The 15,362-nt window shown below is 36.2% G+C and overlaps 4 protein-coding genes across 6 annotated transcripts; 2 read left to right on the plus strand and 2 right to left on the minus strand.

The window, feature by feature from the left end:
• Positions 1-27: 27 nt before the first annotated feature.
• LOC104792490 (uncharacterized) lies at positions 28-2,966 on the plus strand. 2 transcript variants are annotated; one of them, XM_010518651.3, is made up of 9 exons: positions 28-316; positions 455-634; positions 736-981; positions 1,243-1,280; positions 1,369-1,437; positions 1,557-1,680; positions 1,775-2,188; positions 2,273-2,409; positions 2,506-2,966. In XM_010518651.3, exons 1-9 carry the CDS (start codon positions 160-162, stop codon positions 2,752-2,754), a joined length of 1,614 nt encoding a protein of 537 aa, XP_010516953.1. In that variant the 5' UTR covers positions 28-159; the 3' UTR covers positions 2,755-2,966. The 2 variants fall into 2 exon arrangements, with proteins under 2 accessions (XP_010516953.1, XP_010516952.1); XM_010518650.3 differs by having other exon boundaries at positions 1,775-2,409.
• A 154-nt stretch (positions 2,967-3,120) lies between these two features.
• On the minus strand, positions 3,121-8,500 carry LOC104792491 (interactor of constitutive active ROPs 2, chloroplastic). 2 transcript variants are annotated; one of them, XM_087454526.1, is made up of 5 exons: positions 6,695-8,500; positions 6,540-6,606; positions 5,539-5,618; positions 5,180-5,360; positions 3,121-4,887 (listed from the first exon to the last, which is right to left on the minus strand). In XM_087454526.1, the coding sequence occupies exons 3-5, from the start codon at positions 5,556-5,558 to the stop codon at positions 3,337-3,339; spliced, it is 1,752 nt and encodes a 583-aa protein (XP_087310652.1). In that variant the 5' UTR covers positions 5,559-5,618; positions 6,540-6,606; positions 6,695-8,500; the 3' UTR covers positions 3,121-3,336. The 2 variants fall into 2 exon arrangements, with proteins under 2 accessions (XP_087310652.1, XP_010516954.2); XM_010518652.3 differs by having other exon boundaries at positions 6,540-6,895.
• A 1,484-nt stretch (positions 8,501-9,984) lies between these two features.
• LOC104792493 (beta-1,4-xylosyltransferase IRX9-like) lies at positions 9,985-11,969 on the minus strand. The gene is made up of 3 exons (XM_010518653.3): positions 11,045-11,969; positions 10,735-10,963; positions 9,985-10,277 (listed from the first exon to the last, which is right to left on the minus strand). The coding sequence occupies exons 1-3, from the start codon at positions 11,740-11,742 to the stop codon at positions 10,146-10,148; spliced, it is 1,059 nt and encodes a 352-aa protein (XP_010516955.1). The 5' UTR covers positions 11,743-11,969; the 3' UTR covers positions 9,985-10,145.
• A 1,864-nt stretch (positions 11,970-13,833) lies between these two features.
• LOC104792494 (uncharacterized) lies at positions 13,834-15,241 on the plus strand. Its single transcript, XM_010518654.3, has one exon. It carries the CDS (start codon positions 14,070-14,072, stop codon positions 15,006-15,008), a length of 939 nt encoding a protein of 312 aa, XP_010516956.1. The 5' UTR covers positions 13,834-14,069; the 3' UTR covers positions 15,009-15,241.
• The last annotated feature ends 121 nt before the right edge of the window (positions 15,242-15,362 follow it).

Consider the following 15,362-nt stretch of genomic DNA (forward strand, 5'->3'; position numbering starts at 1 on the left):
AGAAGAAGAATTAAGACAAAACAAAACAATGATTATTGTAAATTAAATAAGCAAAATAACAAAACCGCCGATTTGCTTCGTTTCAAATTCTTTCATTTTTTTTTTCTTTTTTTGCTAAATCCTTCAGATTGGTAAAGGTGCTTTCCTTTCTTTCATTCTATGGGAGGAGGAGACAACAACAACAACAAGGAGAACTGGAGAAGCGAGGAGCTTGGAGACATCGATGGTCTTGCTCTCATTGATGTCTCCACCGAGGATGATAACCTCCTTTTCTTCTCGTCTTCCCTCCCCGATCCATCCACCGAGAAATTCTCAGGTAATTTCTATAATACATTAGATCTCTCAATCGCATTTCAAAATTGTATCAATTCTGTATTCTTGTTGTTTGGTTCATGATTGTGTTTATTGTTGTTGTTATTGATTCTTTTTGTTCTTGATGATGATGTATTTATAGATACTGATAAGGAAGACAGAGGTCTTTGTTTGTTTGGGGATACACATGATTGTTGTGATAATGATGAGATTGTGGTGTCTTCTTCTACTACTACTTTAGAAGAGAAGGAATCTCATAAGATGATGAAGACTCATCTACGCAAGAGTCTTGCTTGGGATAAAGCCTTTTTCACCAATCCAGGCATGTCTTCTTTTTTTTGTGTGTGTTGCTGCTGTGTTTCTAATTCAGTTAGTATGTGCGTGTTGTTTGGCTGAAGATACGTTGATGTTGTTGAAATTTAGGTGTTTTGGAACCGGATGAATTGTGTAGCATGATGGAGAGGAAGAATTTACCAACCATTCGAGAGGATTTGCATAGATCAACAGAGTCCATATCTACATTCAAAAGTGACTGCACTGTTGAGGAGACTGGTTTGTTTGAAGATGTAAGAGCGTCAATCCAAAGGTCTGATATATCGTCTGATGCAGCAACACCTGACAAGACTAAAGAATTTGGAGCTAATGAGGCAGCACCACCTAGCCCAAAAAGTAAGTTTTTCCTTTATATTTGGTAGAGAGAAATGGAACTAGCTTTACAATTCTAAGCTGATATATAAGGTTCAAAGCATTGGCATCTCTGGCTATGATTATGTTCTACTTGTTTAGGTGTAGATGGAGCTTTTAGTCTAACAAAATGTTTCTTTTTTGGTATCAAACAGATGAACTTATAGGAAGTGTTGTTTGAAACTGTATATAGTTAATTTCTGTTATTTATGAATCTCTAATTGGTCATCTTTTTGAAATTTGTAGCTACAAGTACAGTAGAGGACCCTGGCTCTGAGGAAAAGGTACGTGCCAAAAACAGCTTTAAGCTATGGTTTGATCTTGCACTCCCTCTTTTGATTAACCATGTCTTTGTTTTGTTTGTTTTCTCAGATAAAACCCAATTCTATTCGTAAAAGGCCCAGTATTAAGGCACAAGGATTAGTAAAGGTGACAAAGCAGGTATATGTTTATGACTCTCTCTATATGTGCTTGTTTTGTTAAAGCATCTGACAGGATAAGTAAGAGAGATAGAAAATGTTGAACTGTACTAATGAATGTTAGTGATACATTGTCTACAGCCCATCGCTACAAAAGAACATAATACATCCATTCCCAGGCCATCCACTGGACTCAGCAGAACTACAAGAGGTTCGGTAGATACTAACAAAGCCAAACAAGAAACGAATCCTAAATTATCTGGGGGTTAGTCATAACTCTTTCTTATACATATATGTCTTTACATGTCTTTTACGAATTATCTCTTTCTTTACTTCTGCATCCTACCGTGATCTTACAGGTAAAGAGCCTTTGGCTTCCAGAGTTCCAATTTCAAGAAGAAGTAGACCCACTGTGTCAACACCTGTAGTGCCTTTTAAATGTGCTTTACGTTCATCAGTTGCCTCCCAGAAGGAATTGACATCTTCTTGCTCTTCACTTGAGAGCTGTCTCAGTGTTTCGTCAATCGCTTCTAACAAGTCTGCTATAAATTCAGTAAAGCAGAAGAAAGATCAGAGTTTAAGAATAGCTTCCCATTCTTTGGCAAGTAGACCAACGTCCAGAGCTGGATCTAGAATTATAGGTCAGCCTAAAGTTTCACCCCTCTCAGCCAGTAAGACATACAAGTCCAAGCTTAATGTATCACGTCTTAGTGCTAGCGTTGACTGGTCATTCGAATCACCACGAGCTTCAACACCTAATAAAATGGCTAAAGGTAACAAGAAAACAGTCTCTGGTGAAAGCAGCCCTGCAGTTAATGGTACAACACGGACATTGAAGCTTTTTAACAATTCTATAGATGCATCTGCTGTCCAAAACGACCCCAAGTTGGAGAAACGTGGTTCACTTGTCAATGGTGGCTCTGTGCCTTCTGCTTCCGTGATGAAACCAACAGGACTCCGCGTGCCATCACCCAAAATAGGCTACTTTGACGGAGTAAGTTCCCAAATTCAGAGTAACGTTGACAAAGAAATGTATCTGAGCCATATCTATGTGGAATCCATTAAGTATATGAATGTTTGTTGTTAACAGGCGAGGAGTAACATTGCACGAACACCCACTGGATCATGTACTGGTCTGGTAAGTGGCTTGGCAAAACATGGAGCTCGTACTCCCAATGGATCACCTGCTAGTAGAACAACGTCTGGTAAGTCCCAACCTACAATGTCTAAAGCAAAGGCCAGTCCCCTTTCAAGGAGTTCAAGGATGATTGTCTCGGCTTCACCAAAGCTTACCAACAAAATGTATTCAAAAGTCAGTGCAGAGGAACAACTCGGATAATGTAGGTATGGTGATGAAGCCAAATCACTTGCAACTTGTTATAATTTACAGCTTTTAAGTAAAGAAGAGACGGACAACAGGATATGTGCTGTCATGTATAGTTTTGATTTGTACTTGCAGTCTGGTTCGTTATGGATTTTATAAAGTAACAATGTCAACTTGTATATCAAGTTCTAAAACCTTCTTTTGAGTAATACAGTATATTTTCATTATCATGTAGTAGCTTAAATATTTCCGAGTCTGTCAAATAGCAAGATGTGCAATCACGGGAAGAACAAGAAGAGAGGAGGCAGAAAGAGGTATGGGAAAAAGAGATAGAAGCTGGTAAGAGGAAAAAGCAAGTAGTTGCAGTAGATGTGGAACAACTTTAGGAGCAATATTTTTGTATTGGAAACAACCAAGCTCAGCTTCATAAATGTTGATCAGAGAGTTTCAGCTACGTCAATAGAAAAGAAAAGCAAAAGTAGTTCACAATACAACTTTCTTAGCAACAAAAACATGTCTACACATAGAAACTTGTGAAAAACAAGCGAATATTACAGACAGGACAATGGTAGTTTCTTGTTTCCTGAACTTCAATGATTACTTCTGACTTTTCTTCAGTAACACACCAATTTTCTTCAGCATACTCCCATTCTTCTTCTTTGGTGATGACAATTCATCATCCGTTTCATCCATATAAGGCGACATGTTCACGTTCCTCCGCCTTAAAGGACTCTCTAGCGATCCTGTTCTCTCCACGTACTTGCCGTTACTGTTATTGTTGTTGTTACCACCAGAGAGCATAGTAGCTGCCGCTTCAGCTGCTTTCCTCCATTGATCACACTGAACCTTAAGTCTCCTCAGCTCAGCTTCTAGTTCTGTGTTGGTGACTTGTGCTGCCCCTAACTGTTCTGTTGCATTTTCCGCTCTCTTCCCGCTCTTGTCTGCTTCCTCTGTCAGACTCCTGAGCTTCTCTAAGGCCTCATTGATAACCTTGTTCTTCTCGCTCTGCATTGTCTCCATTTCGTTCCTGAGACTCTCATTCTGCGACATTACGCTCTGAAGCTCCATCTCCTTGTCCATAAGATTCGCTCTCAACTCCATCACATCGGATTCTAGCTTCTTGAGTTCGTCCGTGTGCTCAGGCTCGTTCTGGTTCAAGCTGTTCTCCAAGTTTAAGTTTACTTCTTCTTTTTCTTTGATTTTCAAGTTCAGTAACTCGTTTTCATCGATGAGTATCCTCAGCTTAGCTTCCTTATCCATCAACCGTTCATGCAAAGACTCTCTTTCAGCTTTGGTTCTCTTCAGTTCTTCCCCCAACTCGGCCTCTCTCTCTGCATATCCGGATTTTACTACCTCAACTTGTTCATAAGCAGTTCTTATCTGCAACGTGCTCTGGATATACTCTTCATGGTACCTTCTCTCAGTTACTTCTACTGCATATTTCAATTGGCTAATCTCTTGCTTTGCAGCATTTATCTCTTCTTTGAGTTGTTCCACTGATGATGAGTCCTCGTTGGTGGTTCCTCGGGTTTCATTGTCTTCCTCAAGCTGTCTCACAAGTTGCTCTAGTGACTTTACCTCAGATTTAGACTGCTCTAGCTCGGTTGTAAGGGAATTACAAGCTTCTGACATCTTCATCCCATCTGAGCGTAACATCTCAAGCTTCAAGTTTGCTATCTCTAATTGCTTTTCAGTTCCCGACACAATTTCATGTGCCCGAGCTTCCCCTTCCTTTGCATCCAACAGCTCGCCTCTGAGTTCCTCAACTAGAGACAGTGTCTCGTTAAGTTCCATCCTCAAGTTTTCAATAGACTCAGATTCAGACAGCTGCGCTTTCAGTTTCTGGACCTCGTTCATACTAGAAGCTAAAGCAGCGGAATCCACAGCATGCTGTCTCTGCATTGCTTCAAGTTCAGACTGCCATGCTTTGTCTCGTTCTTGAGAGAGCTTACGAAGCTCATCAATTCTAGAATCCTCAGAGGCATTGATCTCCATCAAATGCTGCTTTGTCTCCTCTGCTTCATGTTGAGCTTCCTTCTTCAATGCTTCTGAAGCGTTTAGCTGTTCCTTTGCCCTCTTTAGCTCCTCTTGCAGCTGAGATATCTGAGATGCCACTTCGGCTGTTCTCCCTGTCCGCTTCTTCTGAATCTAGCATACAGAAGCAACAAATATAAACAACAACTCAATTACCAAATGGATGCATCACATATCACATATACACATATCAGTTATTGCAAAGAGTCCAGATTCAGCAACTTTCAGGTTTAATTAGTTGTTGTAAGAAACAACACAGACAAACTTCATACACCAAGAATAAGTACCAGGTTCTCGACAACACAAACTAGTCCTTGCGAAACGTGTATTAACTGAGACCAGTATGAGTCAAATCAAATAGGCAATGATTTACAAACTACAAAGCATTGTGCAAAGCTAGTAGTACCTCATTAACAGGAGTTCTTGGAGAGCGGCGATCAGCAACTACTTTTGGACTTTGAGTTTTAGGTGTCCTGATTTTCGGGTTGGGAGATGAAACAGGATCGGATTCTGAACTTTTGAGATTACGAGCAGTTTTAGGAGTTGCTGCAGGAGATTTCTTTTGAGGCAACTCCAACGATCCCGGCCTATCATAATCAAACAAACCAAGAACGAATCAATAAGCCACTAAAATACACCCCCAAGAACCATTGAAACAAATCAAGACTTCAGTAAATACAACCAAAAAACTCCAATGAGCACATCAAAGACTCTAAAAGACACACAAAAAGAGAAAGCTTTGGACAAGAGTGAGGGGATTATCACCTAGGTTTTGGAGTCTGCATTGCTTGGGATTAGAGTTTTAAAAACACTTTCTTTTCTTTTGGGTCCTCTGAAGAAAGAACCTGAAAAAAAGAACATGAAGAGAAACTGTGTGTGTAAGAAAGAAGTAACAAACACCAGTCAGTATTATAAGAATATCATAAGCATATACAACAAACTCAACGGAAGTACAAAGCTTAAGCAAGTGTACAATAAAAACAAAAAAAAACCTAACAAACTAAACAATACAAATACATTAGCTTCAAAGAGACTCCATTTGAAACTACTACCACTACTACCAAACCAAGGCAACAAGAGACGAACATAAAAAAGAAAGAAACTGTTCACAGTCAAAAAGAAAAGGTTTTATCAAATTGTAATTCAAACTAATGACAGAGATAAACCCAATTACAAGCAAAGAAAGTACAAATTAATATTCCACATAAAATCTTTTTTAGTTGTCAAGTCATCAATCTTAGTTTTGTTTTCTCTTTACAAAAATTTTGGAATCTATTGAAGAGGAAGAAAATACCAAATTTCAATTTATGTCATTTAGTTAACGTGGGTTCTCGTTTTATTAGGTGGATCTTTCCCTAAAATAGACAACAGATCTTAAAAGAAACTAACAACCAACTTACAAATTTCAATTTCAACCTAAAACGAGAAAATTTTTATCAGAAAAATCAAAACTTTTAAAAACCCTTTCTTTTTAGAGAAAAAAAACAACAACTATATTAATTTCTTTGGCTGAATCTTCAACTTGAAGAACAACAAACAAAAAAGAGAGTAAACATAACAATGAACCCAAAACCCTCAAAAGATTTACACTTTCTCCAACATAAAAAAGCATAAATAAATTTTTTGTAAGAAAAAAACCATCAAAGTTTAGGTTTTTTTCGAACCCATCAAAGGAACACCTTCTAAGATAAAAAAAACCATTTTTAAGTATTTCAAACAGATAGAGAAGAGAGAGAGTAAGAGAAGTGGTGTTCGGTGTTCTTCACCTGCACTGTGGCTTTAGCTTTCCTCTTTTGGTCTGAAATGCTTCTTAGAATAGAGAGATCGGAGTTACTAGGAGATGAATTAAAAAAAAAAATGAAAGATCTTAGAAGCTAAACTAGCCGAAGAAGAAGAAGAAGAAGAAGAAGAAGAGTTAAACCAATGGAGCTTCTTCGGACATCATCTTCTTCCTCTCTCTTTGTCCCTAGTGTTGTTCTCTTACTGACTCTGCTCGTTTCCCAAGTCCTTTTTTGTGTGTACCAGTGAACTGTCTATTTGTTTACACATTAAATATCCAGAAAGAGAAAAGAGAGAGACTGTGAACAAATTGAGACTTTAGGAGAAATCATGATTTTGCCCCGTTACTTTTTGTTTTATTTCAGTTTAGTCCCTATTTTATTTACCTCCTCTTTCCGACCAGGTATGTCAGATGGTGTTCGTTATTCAAGAAATAGTAATATTTTTTAATAGTAATTTTTTGAAAAGTTTAATGCCAACACAATATAGCATAATCAAAGTTAAATACGCCAAATTTTGTAAAAGTAAAATTCACACTATTAATGTGTTTACAATCATTAACTCCATTAACCATAACTATGTTGTTTAACATGTACCCACCCACCATTCAAAGCCTAAAAAGAAATGTAACGCCAACCTCTTTCTTTAATTCCACAACTCACTAGCTTACAACACAAATAAAACAAAAGTCTTATTGTAATTAAGAAAATAGTGATTTAAAACAGTAATAATCAGTTATTTTCTTACAGTTTTGTGCTTGACACGTGCTAGCATGCATTGACACTCTTAAGTTCTAAATGTTGTCACTATTTTGGCTGAACTACCAAATATTTTTACACCTTGACCATTAACGTTCTTCTTTGTCCCAAAAAAAAAAAGGCCATTAACGTTCTTCTATACTACTATTACTTTAAAATATATTTACTTCGGAATAAAACAAATTTCGTGGGACTGATAATTGCATCAAGTTGAGGAAACGAGAGAGCATCCTTGTACAATACAAACAAGAAAACAAATGATAAAAGAGAAAGAAAGAGAAGGCGTCGCTCTTGTTGATGCGCCAGAAGAGTCACGTGCCATTGTTCGACCTCATGTTGCTATGCTAGCTCTACTTAATTTCTAACGGTAATATATGCTTAGTTGCTAACGGTTATCTTTTTTATTGTTTAAGTAAGTGAAAGAAGAAGATACTAAGCATGCAATTATCTGTATACTTGAAACACTTTATATATTTTAATTCCCATACTCCACCTTTTTTTACGAGAAAGATGCACCTATATTCCCTCAGTACAGTTTCTTTTTCTATAATTAAGCAAGAGTTTCTTTGAATTACTTAATCTCATATATGTATATTATATAGTCATATACAGTATTCAAAAAAATTCCTGAAAAACCCTATATGTATCTTCTCTGATTTTTTTTGTTATTAGACAGAGACATCATTTTGAGTTTACTATTGGAATTAAAGTAGAGTAAGTAACGCATAATATAGACCTAGTCATCACGCAGGATTGGTAGAAAGTAAAAAAGTAGAAAACCAACTCAAACACACATGAATCAGTGAAAGATTATTCTACAAACTTGATTAGGTGAGTAATGGTATTCGAGATGGGGATTTTAAAAGCTCTTTTTTAGGTGGGAAACAAGTATCACCAGTAAAGATCAGCTATTGACATCAACCTTAGAACTGCACCAATTGAAACTATATATGATGTCGAAGTGTTCGAGTAAGTCACTACTAATTCAAGTCCAGTTTTCAAAAACCATTGTATCTCACGATTGAAAAAGCTGAGTCGACCTCCTAATGTCAAACTACTAAGTCAAAATAGACTATACTACCACTGATCAGCTAACAACCACATATAACTGCCGTTGAAAAACAAAAAGTGGACTCCTATGTATATAGTATAAGCTAAAAAATGAGGTTGGATGTAAAAAAAAAATACCTAAAAGGTTCATCGAGTATGTTTTGGTTCTTTTGTTTTTGAATTATACTCATAGTTAATAATAGAGTTTGTGACTTTGTGTGGCCATTATTGTTTTTCTATTTTCGGGGATCCTAGGAATTCCCAGTTGCCACCGCAATAGGTTACCGGGAGTTAAATGCAACCTGCATATTTATTATTTAATACATATACTATATGGTCGGAGTATGTAATTAGATTTATGAACATTGATATCCCAAATTTTTGGTCGGTCCATGTCCCTTGCACTACATTTAATCAAAGAGTTTTATCGGGACTATTATTCCATGTGCACAAGCTAATCTGACGCTATTGACCTTGACAGGTCGTTTCAAATTATTATTGATTACCTATATATATATATATGAATATCGGCTAGTACATGCTACTTAGTTACAAAAACTATATACTAGTTATTTTAATTGCATAACTAATACAATAAATTTATTATATTGGCTGGTTTTAAAAATGTGTTTGTATTTTGGTTAATATAAACGTTATACAGCTAGTAATAAAGACTATTATTTTGTAATATTGATCTGTCTGGCGTTAGTCTTAACACAAAAAATGTTTTTAAAACATGTAATTTCGTAACATGGCTAGACTAAAATATAGGAACATGTATCATGTATGGATGATCTAGTGGTGAATGGTGTTCAATTTAGTTGTTGAACATCCATCTTGTTACCACTGCATGAAATATACAAAACTTCTTAACCTTACAGTGCCCTAAATCAATTTGTTTTTTTTTTTGTAGGATCATCCGGTTATCAAAAAGAAGTCTTGTCTAAATATATTACCCTTAAATTTAATACATGAAATATGTTCACTACTCATAACGAAAACTTTTTTGATATAGTGGATGTAAAAATGTTACCTGATTATGTTACATGTAATGGATACCTTACTAAAATAATTTTTACAGTACCTACACAAATCCAACAAAATCATTAAAAAAAAAAGGGGGTCATATAATAAGAAGTTGTTCTTCGAGTTCTTTTAGATCAGGATCCCATCCAAATCATTTTAGCACTCCAATACTTGAAAAATATATGGACACCGATACACGAATGGTCGCCCTATGAACTCGTCAGGATGTTCATGACCAAACAATAGTGCATGCATGTGTCTTATTAAGATTAGACTAAAGTACTTGTTGCTTCGCTTGAAAGATTCATATTCATTATTATACAAGATTATCCTTTTCAATTGCATGTGATTAAAAATTGTTCAGACTAACAAACTAAAACAATTTAAACAAACACAAAGGTTTCAGAAAATTTGGCTAAGGAAAGTATACCACACTTATTAACATTATTTTGTCTCTGAATTCTTTTCGTTTAAGAGCCTTTGGAATACATGAATTAAGATTTGCTTAACTTCCCCTTGTGTAGTAGATTTTGAGTTCCTTTTGTGTTCAATTCTTTGTAAGTTTCAGCTTTGGGTATAAATAAACTCAGACAAAAAAAACTTCAAGCTCTGTTTCATGACAGATCCAAATCCATTTTTTTTCCTGTGCTTGTGGTTCTCTCTACAAGTGTTTCCTTTTCTGTGATGTATAAATCCCAAAAATAAAAAAGAAGGAAAAGGTCTAATTTGGAGGAGATTAGAGGATAAAAATAAAGCAAATCAGGTGCTTAAACGTGTTCTTGTGGGAAAATTGAGACGCCAAAGCATAATCTTGGAACAGTCTTGTGCCGGAAGTCCTTTCAACTTTGTATCGTCCTCCAAAACTACTTGCTTCACATATTTTATCGAATCCTATGCAAAATAAAAAATGAGAAAAATACAATGATTACACAGACTTAGCAATGTTTATATAGACAGTTTTTCTCGGTACAGATTACAAATTAAGGGTTTATTAGGGAAAAATGTACTTTTCTTGATTTTAATTAGCCGAAAGGGTAGTTTGTGTTTTAAATATGCTTGTAGGTTTTGGTAGATATTCACTGTGGACGGACGACAGAAAGATGTAACTACCCTTCTGTTAAATGGACATGGCCGTTTCTGCTAAAGACAAATGCTATGTGTATATGTTTATTAAGCCTGTTTTCATGATTAGCGGATTCAATTGGTTATTGAATAATTTAGGACAAAAACAAACACTTAAAAATGACCAGGTTGTGCTAAGTTACTAACTTACCAACCCATTCCACTTACACATTTACATTATCTTCAACCTTAAAGTATGAAAAGATAAGGTTGAAGCTCAAGTTACCTGTTTGGTGCCTTCAACCGAAGAAGGACGACCCCATCTCTCAGGGTCCCAAAGTATGGAACTATTGAAAGCAAAGCTTGATATATGAATTGGAGGCTTTGTCTCTGTCTCGTTATTAATTTTCATCAAATGCCACCCCAATACTTGTGAAGATTCACAAACTGGCCCTTCTACTACCACTCGTTTCCTATTAGCCGATAGTAACGCCATTGGCCAAGTACCGAATACCCTACAAAACAAGAAAACATTACAAAAAAAATACTCTTTATAATTTGATGATTAAAGAAAATGTCGTTTAGTTTTTACGTACTCAATCTCTCTTATCTTGTCGAAAAAATCAAGATCATATATGTTGTTTAGTCCCGCGAAATGAACTATCCCGCTTAGTTTGTGATGCTCGATGTGTCTCAACGCTAGATTCCTCTGATGATCAAGCTCTGATTCCATGCTAGTGAAATTCTCTTTAAAGACTATACGTCTATACATGATACCAGTCTTTCTTAACATTGTAGAGGAGGATTTTTCGTCAGCATCGGAGTGTTTCTCCACGACTATCCACAATAACGGAGGTGGGACTAGCCTCAAGGTATTAGCCATTCTTCTAAGAAGAACGTTTTTGTAGCGCTCTTTTGTCATCACCGGAGTGACAACAATCACTAGTCCTCTTGGTGTCACTTTAACTTGGCTCTCATCTTCTATAGTCTCGGAGAGAGACTTGGTCTCTGCTTCGGCTTCTCGCGTCTTCACAGGAGCAGGGGCTTGGACTTGGGAATTGATCAAGGTTGTATTGAGGAGGGAATGGCGTGTGTAGGTAGAGTTTTCAAAAGGTTGGGGTGGATTCTGAGATTTTGTAGAAGTATAGGGTGTGGTTTCGGAATTAGAGAAAAATGAGGCCTTACCAGCAGGAGCAAAGCCAGTTAAGAAACCCATCACAAAACAAAGAGAGAAATGGATCACAGCTTTCTTCCATACTTGAGCTTTCTTCTTTGATCTCTCTAGGGATCCCATAATAAAATTTCTGTTTAAAGGAAGATGGTTTCTTGAATGAGTTCCTTTTCTTGTTTTTGGGAAAAACAATGTGTCAAGTTAGTGATATATAATTTAAGAACTTTTATGAGAATTGTGTAGTTTTGGTGTGTGATTGAAACCGGTGAGCTACGGTAAGAGTATTTTGATGTTTGATGATTGCTTGTTTTGGTTGTCTTTTGCAACAACCAGTTGTTGGGATTGGAACACATTAACTGAAACATATTTGGGAAATTAATCAAAATCATTGCTAATATCAAATATATATTAAAATAATCGATCGTTGCTTACTAATGAACCTTAATCCCATGGATGATTGCCATTTTGGCGGTGGATGTATATAGTAGTAAAGTAGAATAGTAGATTGCTAATAATAAGTACTATATAACCTTGATGATTTCATTAACTAAGTAACTTACTTTAATCTTTTATCAGGTTTCACATTGTTAACAAATATTATGTAATTTTATATGATATCACGTCATTTTATTCGGTAACACATTGTTCTACTTCTACATGTAGTAGATTCATTGATTTGCAAATATTATTTTACTCGATGATTAAAAAAAAAAAGAAGCTATCTTATCTACCTATTTTCTTAACTCTTGACTGAGAGTACCTAATGGGGACAATAGTCTTTTTTTTTTTTGGTCTAATAATGGGGACAATAGTCTTGAACGGTGAGACCGAGAAAGTGATGGAAAAAAAAGTATATATATAAGAAACTACGCAAGGTCATACAATTTAGTAACATTTTTGGTCCTAAAAGTAAATATAAAAATTGATAGTCTTTGTTAGATATAGAATAGAACTATAGATAAATTAATTGAGCTATTAATTCTACTAAGTAAATGTAGACAGAAACTCTAAATAAATTTATGGAGACCCTACTCTGATTAAACACATGGAATTTAGTACGCTCTCTTAACAAAAAGGAGGTTTTGTCAAAAGATCTTAAATCGAGAGAACAAAGTTACTATTCTTAAACTTGTCACTGATGTTATTTTTCGAAGCTGAATCCATTTCGATTGCTTGGACTAGATAGATAAATATAATGCTAACAATGATTTGTCAACAGTCAAATGGAGCTATAGCTTGTTGTGGAGCTAAAGATTTATGTGGATTCATAGAAAAGTTTTAGAAGCTTTGAAACTAAAGTTGTCAACCTACTTCGGTTTAAACCGGGCAATGGATCATATTGCTCGACTCTATATGATTCATGCTCATGGTCATATTTTGGCTTTCTTGATTGGTAAGCAAGGTCTCTAACTCTGTTTGAAAGTCCATATGTATTTCAAATATCTCATATAGTCGTTTTACTTATAAGTTATTATTATTATTATTATTACTCTGATTCCTAGGTCCAAAGACTATAATAGATAACTGAGTAAACACGTTGATAGTAGAAGGGTCGATTTACTATCAACTTGGCCACAGGTTCGGCATATAGCAGAAGTATATTTTACAAGTATTGAGTTGTAAGCAGACAGAGCAAAGACATCCATAAGGAGATTTAAGCTTGGCAGTCTTCTAGTTTTTAAGTAATTAGCACAATGCCAAGATACTTGACAATTAGAGAAGCACTAGTTAGAGACCGCAAACATTTATAGCGAAAAATTTGTTGTTTTTCAAAATGAAAAGAACTGATGATAAAGAGATAACAACATGTGATATATGCAAATTAGTTGGTGCCAAAGTTATTGCCGTATCACATACGAAGGTGAAGCTCAGATTTTAGTGGAATCAATCTAGATTTAAACTGAAATTTTCATTTTCTAGTCCTTCATGTGCTTTTTTTATTTGTTGGACTTCCAAGTGATGGGTAGATCCGTTTAAACATCAGAATGAAGCAATGTACTTACAAATCTCAAGTTTCTTCGCATATTTTGTTTATGAGTCTAGAAAATGACATGTTTTTTACAGTTTCATTATGGAACATACCAATGGAGTAGTAGTACTCTTTATTACTTTTTCTTCTTTTGACTCAAGTTCTCTCGTTATTTTACTTAAAAGTTTAGATGTCCCGAAAAGTGAATCCAGCAAGAGATCTTAACTAGAGAGCATAGAGACAAAAAGTACAAATATTTCTTTGTTAAAAAGGATTAGCCAAGCAGAACCATCGATTTCCTCTTATAGAAAAGATCTCAGCCGTCAAATTTTCTGAACCCAACGTGTGAACATTAACAAAACATAAAAATAATAATAAAAACACAGTCTTCGATCTGAATCATATAGGGGAGAGGGACCAGAGTCACCAAAATAAGAGTGAGAGAGCTTCAAAAATCTTCACTACTGAAAAACAAAAAAAGATGAGGTTTTCTTCATCAAGACCCGTTTCAAGTCCGGGTCGAACCGAAAACCCGCCTCTATTGATGCGGTTCTTGCGGACCAAAAGCAGAAGCAGAAGCAGAAGCCGTTCTCGTTCAAGAAGACCTATCTTTTTCCGGCGGAAGAACGCGGCGGCGACGACTGAGACACAAGAACCGACTTCACCTAAAGTCACTTGCATGGGTCAAGTTAGGATAAACCGGTCAAAGAAACCCAAACCCGGGACTAATCGGGTCGTCGTCGGAGGCAGTGCAACAGGTCAAAGCCGTCGGTGCGGGTGGGTCAAGAGCGCTTTTTCTTGTCATCCTTTCACCGGAATAATTAAACCTACTTGCTTTAGTCCTGTGTGGCGCAAATGGAAATCGTTTTCTAATGTAAGTTTCTCGAGAAAATCAGAGAAGAGATCAAGTTCGTCGCGAAGTGAGCCTATCTTTGGACGCTCCACGGTGGAGCCAGAGGAAACAGAGGAGGCTCAAAAAGAAGGAAACGAAGACGAAGAAGAAGAAGCAAGTTCATGCAAATCTTTCACAGCTACACCACCAAGAAACGCATTTTTACTAACTCGATGCAGATCTGCACCATATAGATCTCCTTCACTGGTTAATAATAACAACAGCTTCTTTGGAGATCAAGAAGAACAGAGCAGCGAAGCAAAAGAAGACCCTTTCCGACGACACGCCTCGCCGGGAAATGTATTATTGGTTTCATCAGGAGACTCAACGACTACGAGCGTCACAGAAACAACAACAGAGTCAGAGAGATTGGATGATTCAAGAAGAGAATCAGTAGCGAGTGATGAACCACCAAAACGAAGACAATGTGTGATTCTCACGCGCAGTAACTCGGAGCCAGCGAGAATCGGAGAGAAACTCGTTCCCGAGATGAGTTATCGACAGAACCGAAGGTTGGGATTTACGTGAGTGATCGGTTTACTACTATATTTTTTTACTTATTTCTTTGTATTGTTACGAGAAGTTTTATACAGTATAACGATTACTATATTCTTTCTTGGATTTACTTCGGGAAGTTTCACTGAAATTTTATAGAGCTTTAAAAGTTTTGTTTACCCTAGGGAATCTTATGGTTCCCCTGACCATGTCCATGTAATACTATTATACAATTGTCCTTTCTATGACATTGTAATTAAAACAAAGGGAACCAGTTTCGATCGTACACTTGATAATAGATTCGTGTTTATAGAATCCTAAGATGTCTCTTACAGATATTTTTCCAAAGATACATTACAAATAAATTGATGAGTTATGGGCCTTACA

The sequence above is a fragment of the Camelina sativa genome, chromosome 6 (genome assembly GCF_030686135.1).
Source record: "Camelina sativa cultivar CO46 ecotype springtype chromosome 6, ASM3068613v1".
Taxonomy (NCBI): Eukaryota; Viridiplantae; Streptophyta; class Magnoliopsida; order Brassicales; family Brassicaceae; genus Camelina; species Camelina sativa.

Excerpts from the sequence above, each read along its gene's own strand:
- LOC104792490 (XM_010518650.3), top strand. The coding sequence starts at position 160 with ATGGGAGGAGGAGACAACAACAACAACAAGGAGAACTGGAGAAGCGAG. Across the intron at positions 982-1,242 it reads AGCACCACCTAGCCCAAAAA|CTACAAGTACAGTAGAGGAC; the intron begins GTAAGTTTTTCC and ends TGAAATTTGTAG. Across the intron at positions 1,438-1,556 it reads TAGTAAAGGTGACAAAGCAG|CCCATCGCTACAAAAGAACA; the intron begins GTATATGTTTAT and ends CATTGTCTACAG.
- LOC104792491 (XM_087454526.1), bottom strand. The coding sequence starts at position 5,558 with ATGCAGACTCCAAAACCTAG. Across the intron at positions 5,361-5,538 it reads ATGCAGACTCCAAAACCTAG|GCCGGGATCGTTGGAGTTGC; the intron begins GTGATAATCCCC and ends TGATTATGATAG. Across the intron at positions 4,888-5,179 it reads CAAGAACTCCTGTTAATGAG|ATTCAGAAGAAGCGGACAGG; the intron begins GTACTACTAGCT and ends TCTGTATGCTAG.
- LOC104792493 (XM_010518653.3), bottom strand. The coding sequence starts at position 11,742 with ATGGGATCCCTAGAGAGATCAAAGAAGAAAGCTCAAGTATGGAAGAAA. Across the intron at positions 10,964-11,044 it reads GACAAGATAAGAGAGATTGA|GGTATTCGGTACTTGGCCAA; the intron begins GTACGTAAAAAC and ends CTTGTTTTGTAG. Across the intron at positions 10,278-10,734 it reads CGGTTGAAGGCACCAAACAG|GATTCGATAAAATATGTGAA; the intron begins GTAACTTGAGCT and ends TATTTTGCATAG.
- LOC104792494 (XM_010518654.3), top strand. The coding sequence starts at position 14,070 with ATGAGGTTTTCTTCATCAAGACCCGTTTCAAGTCCGGGTCGAACCGAA.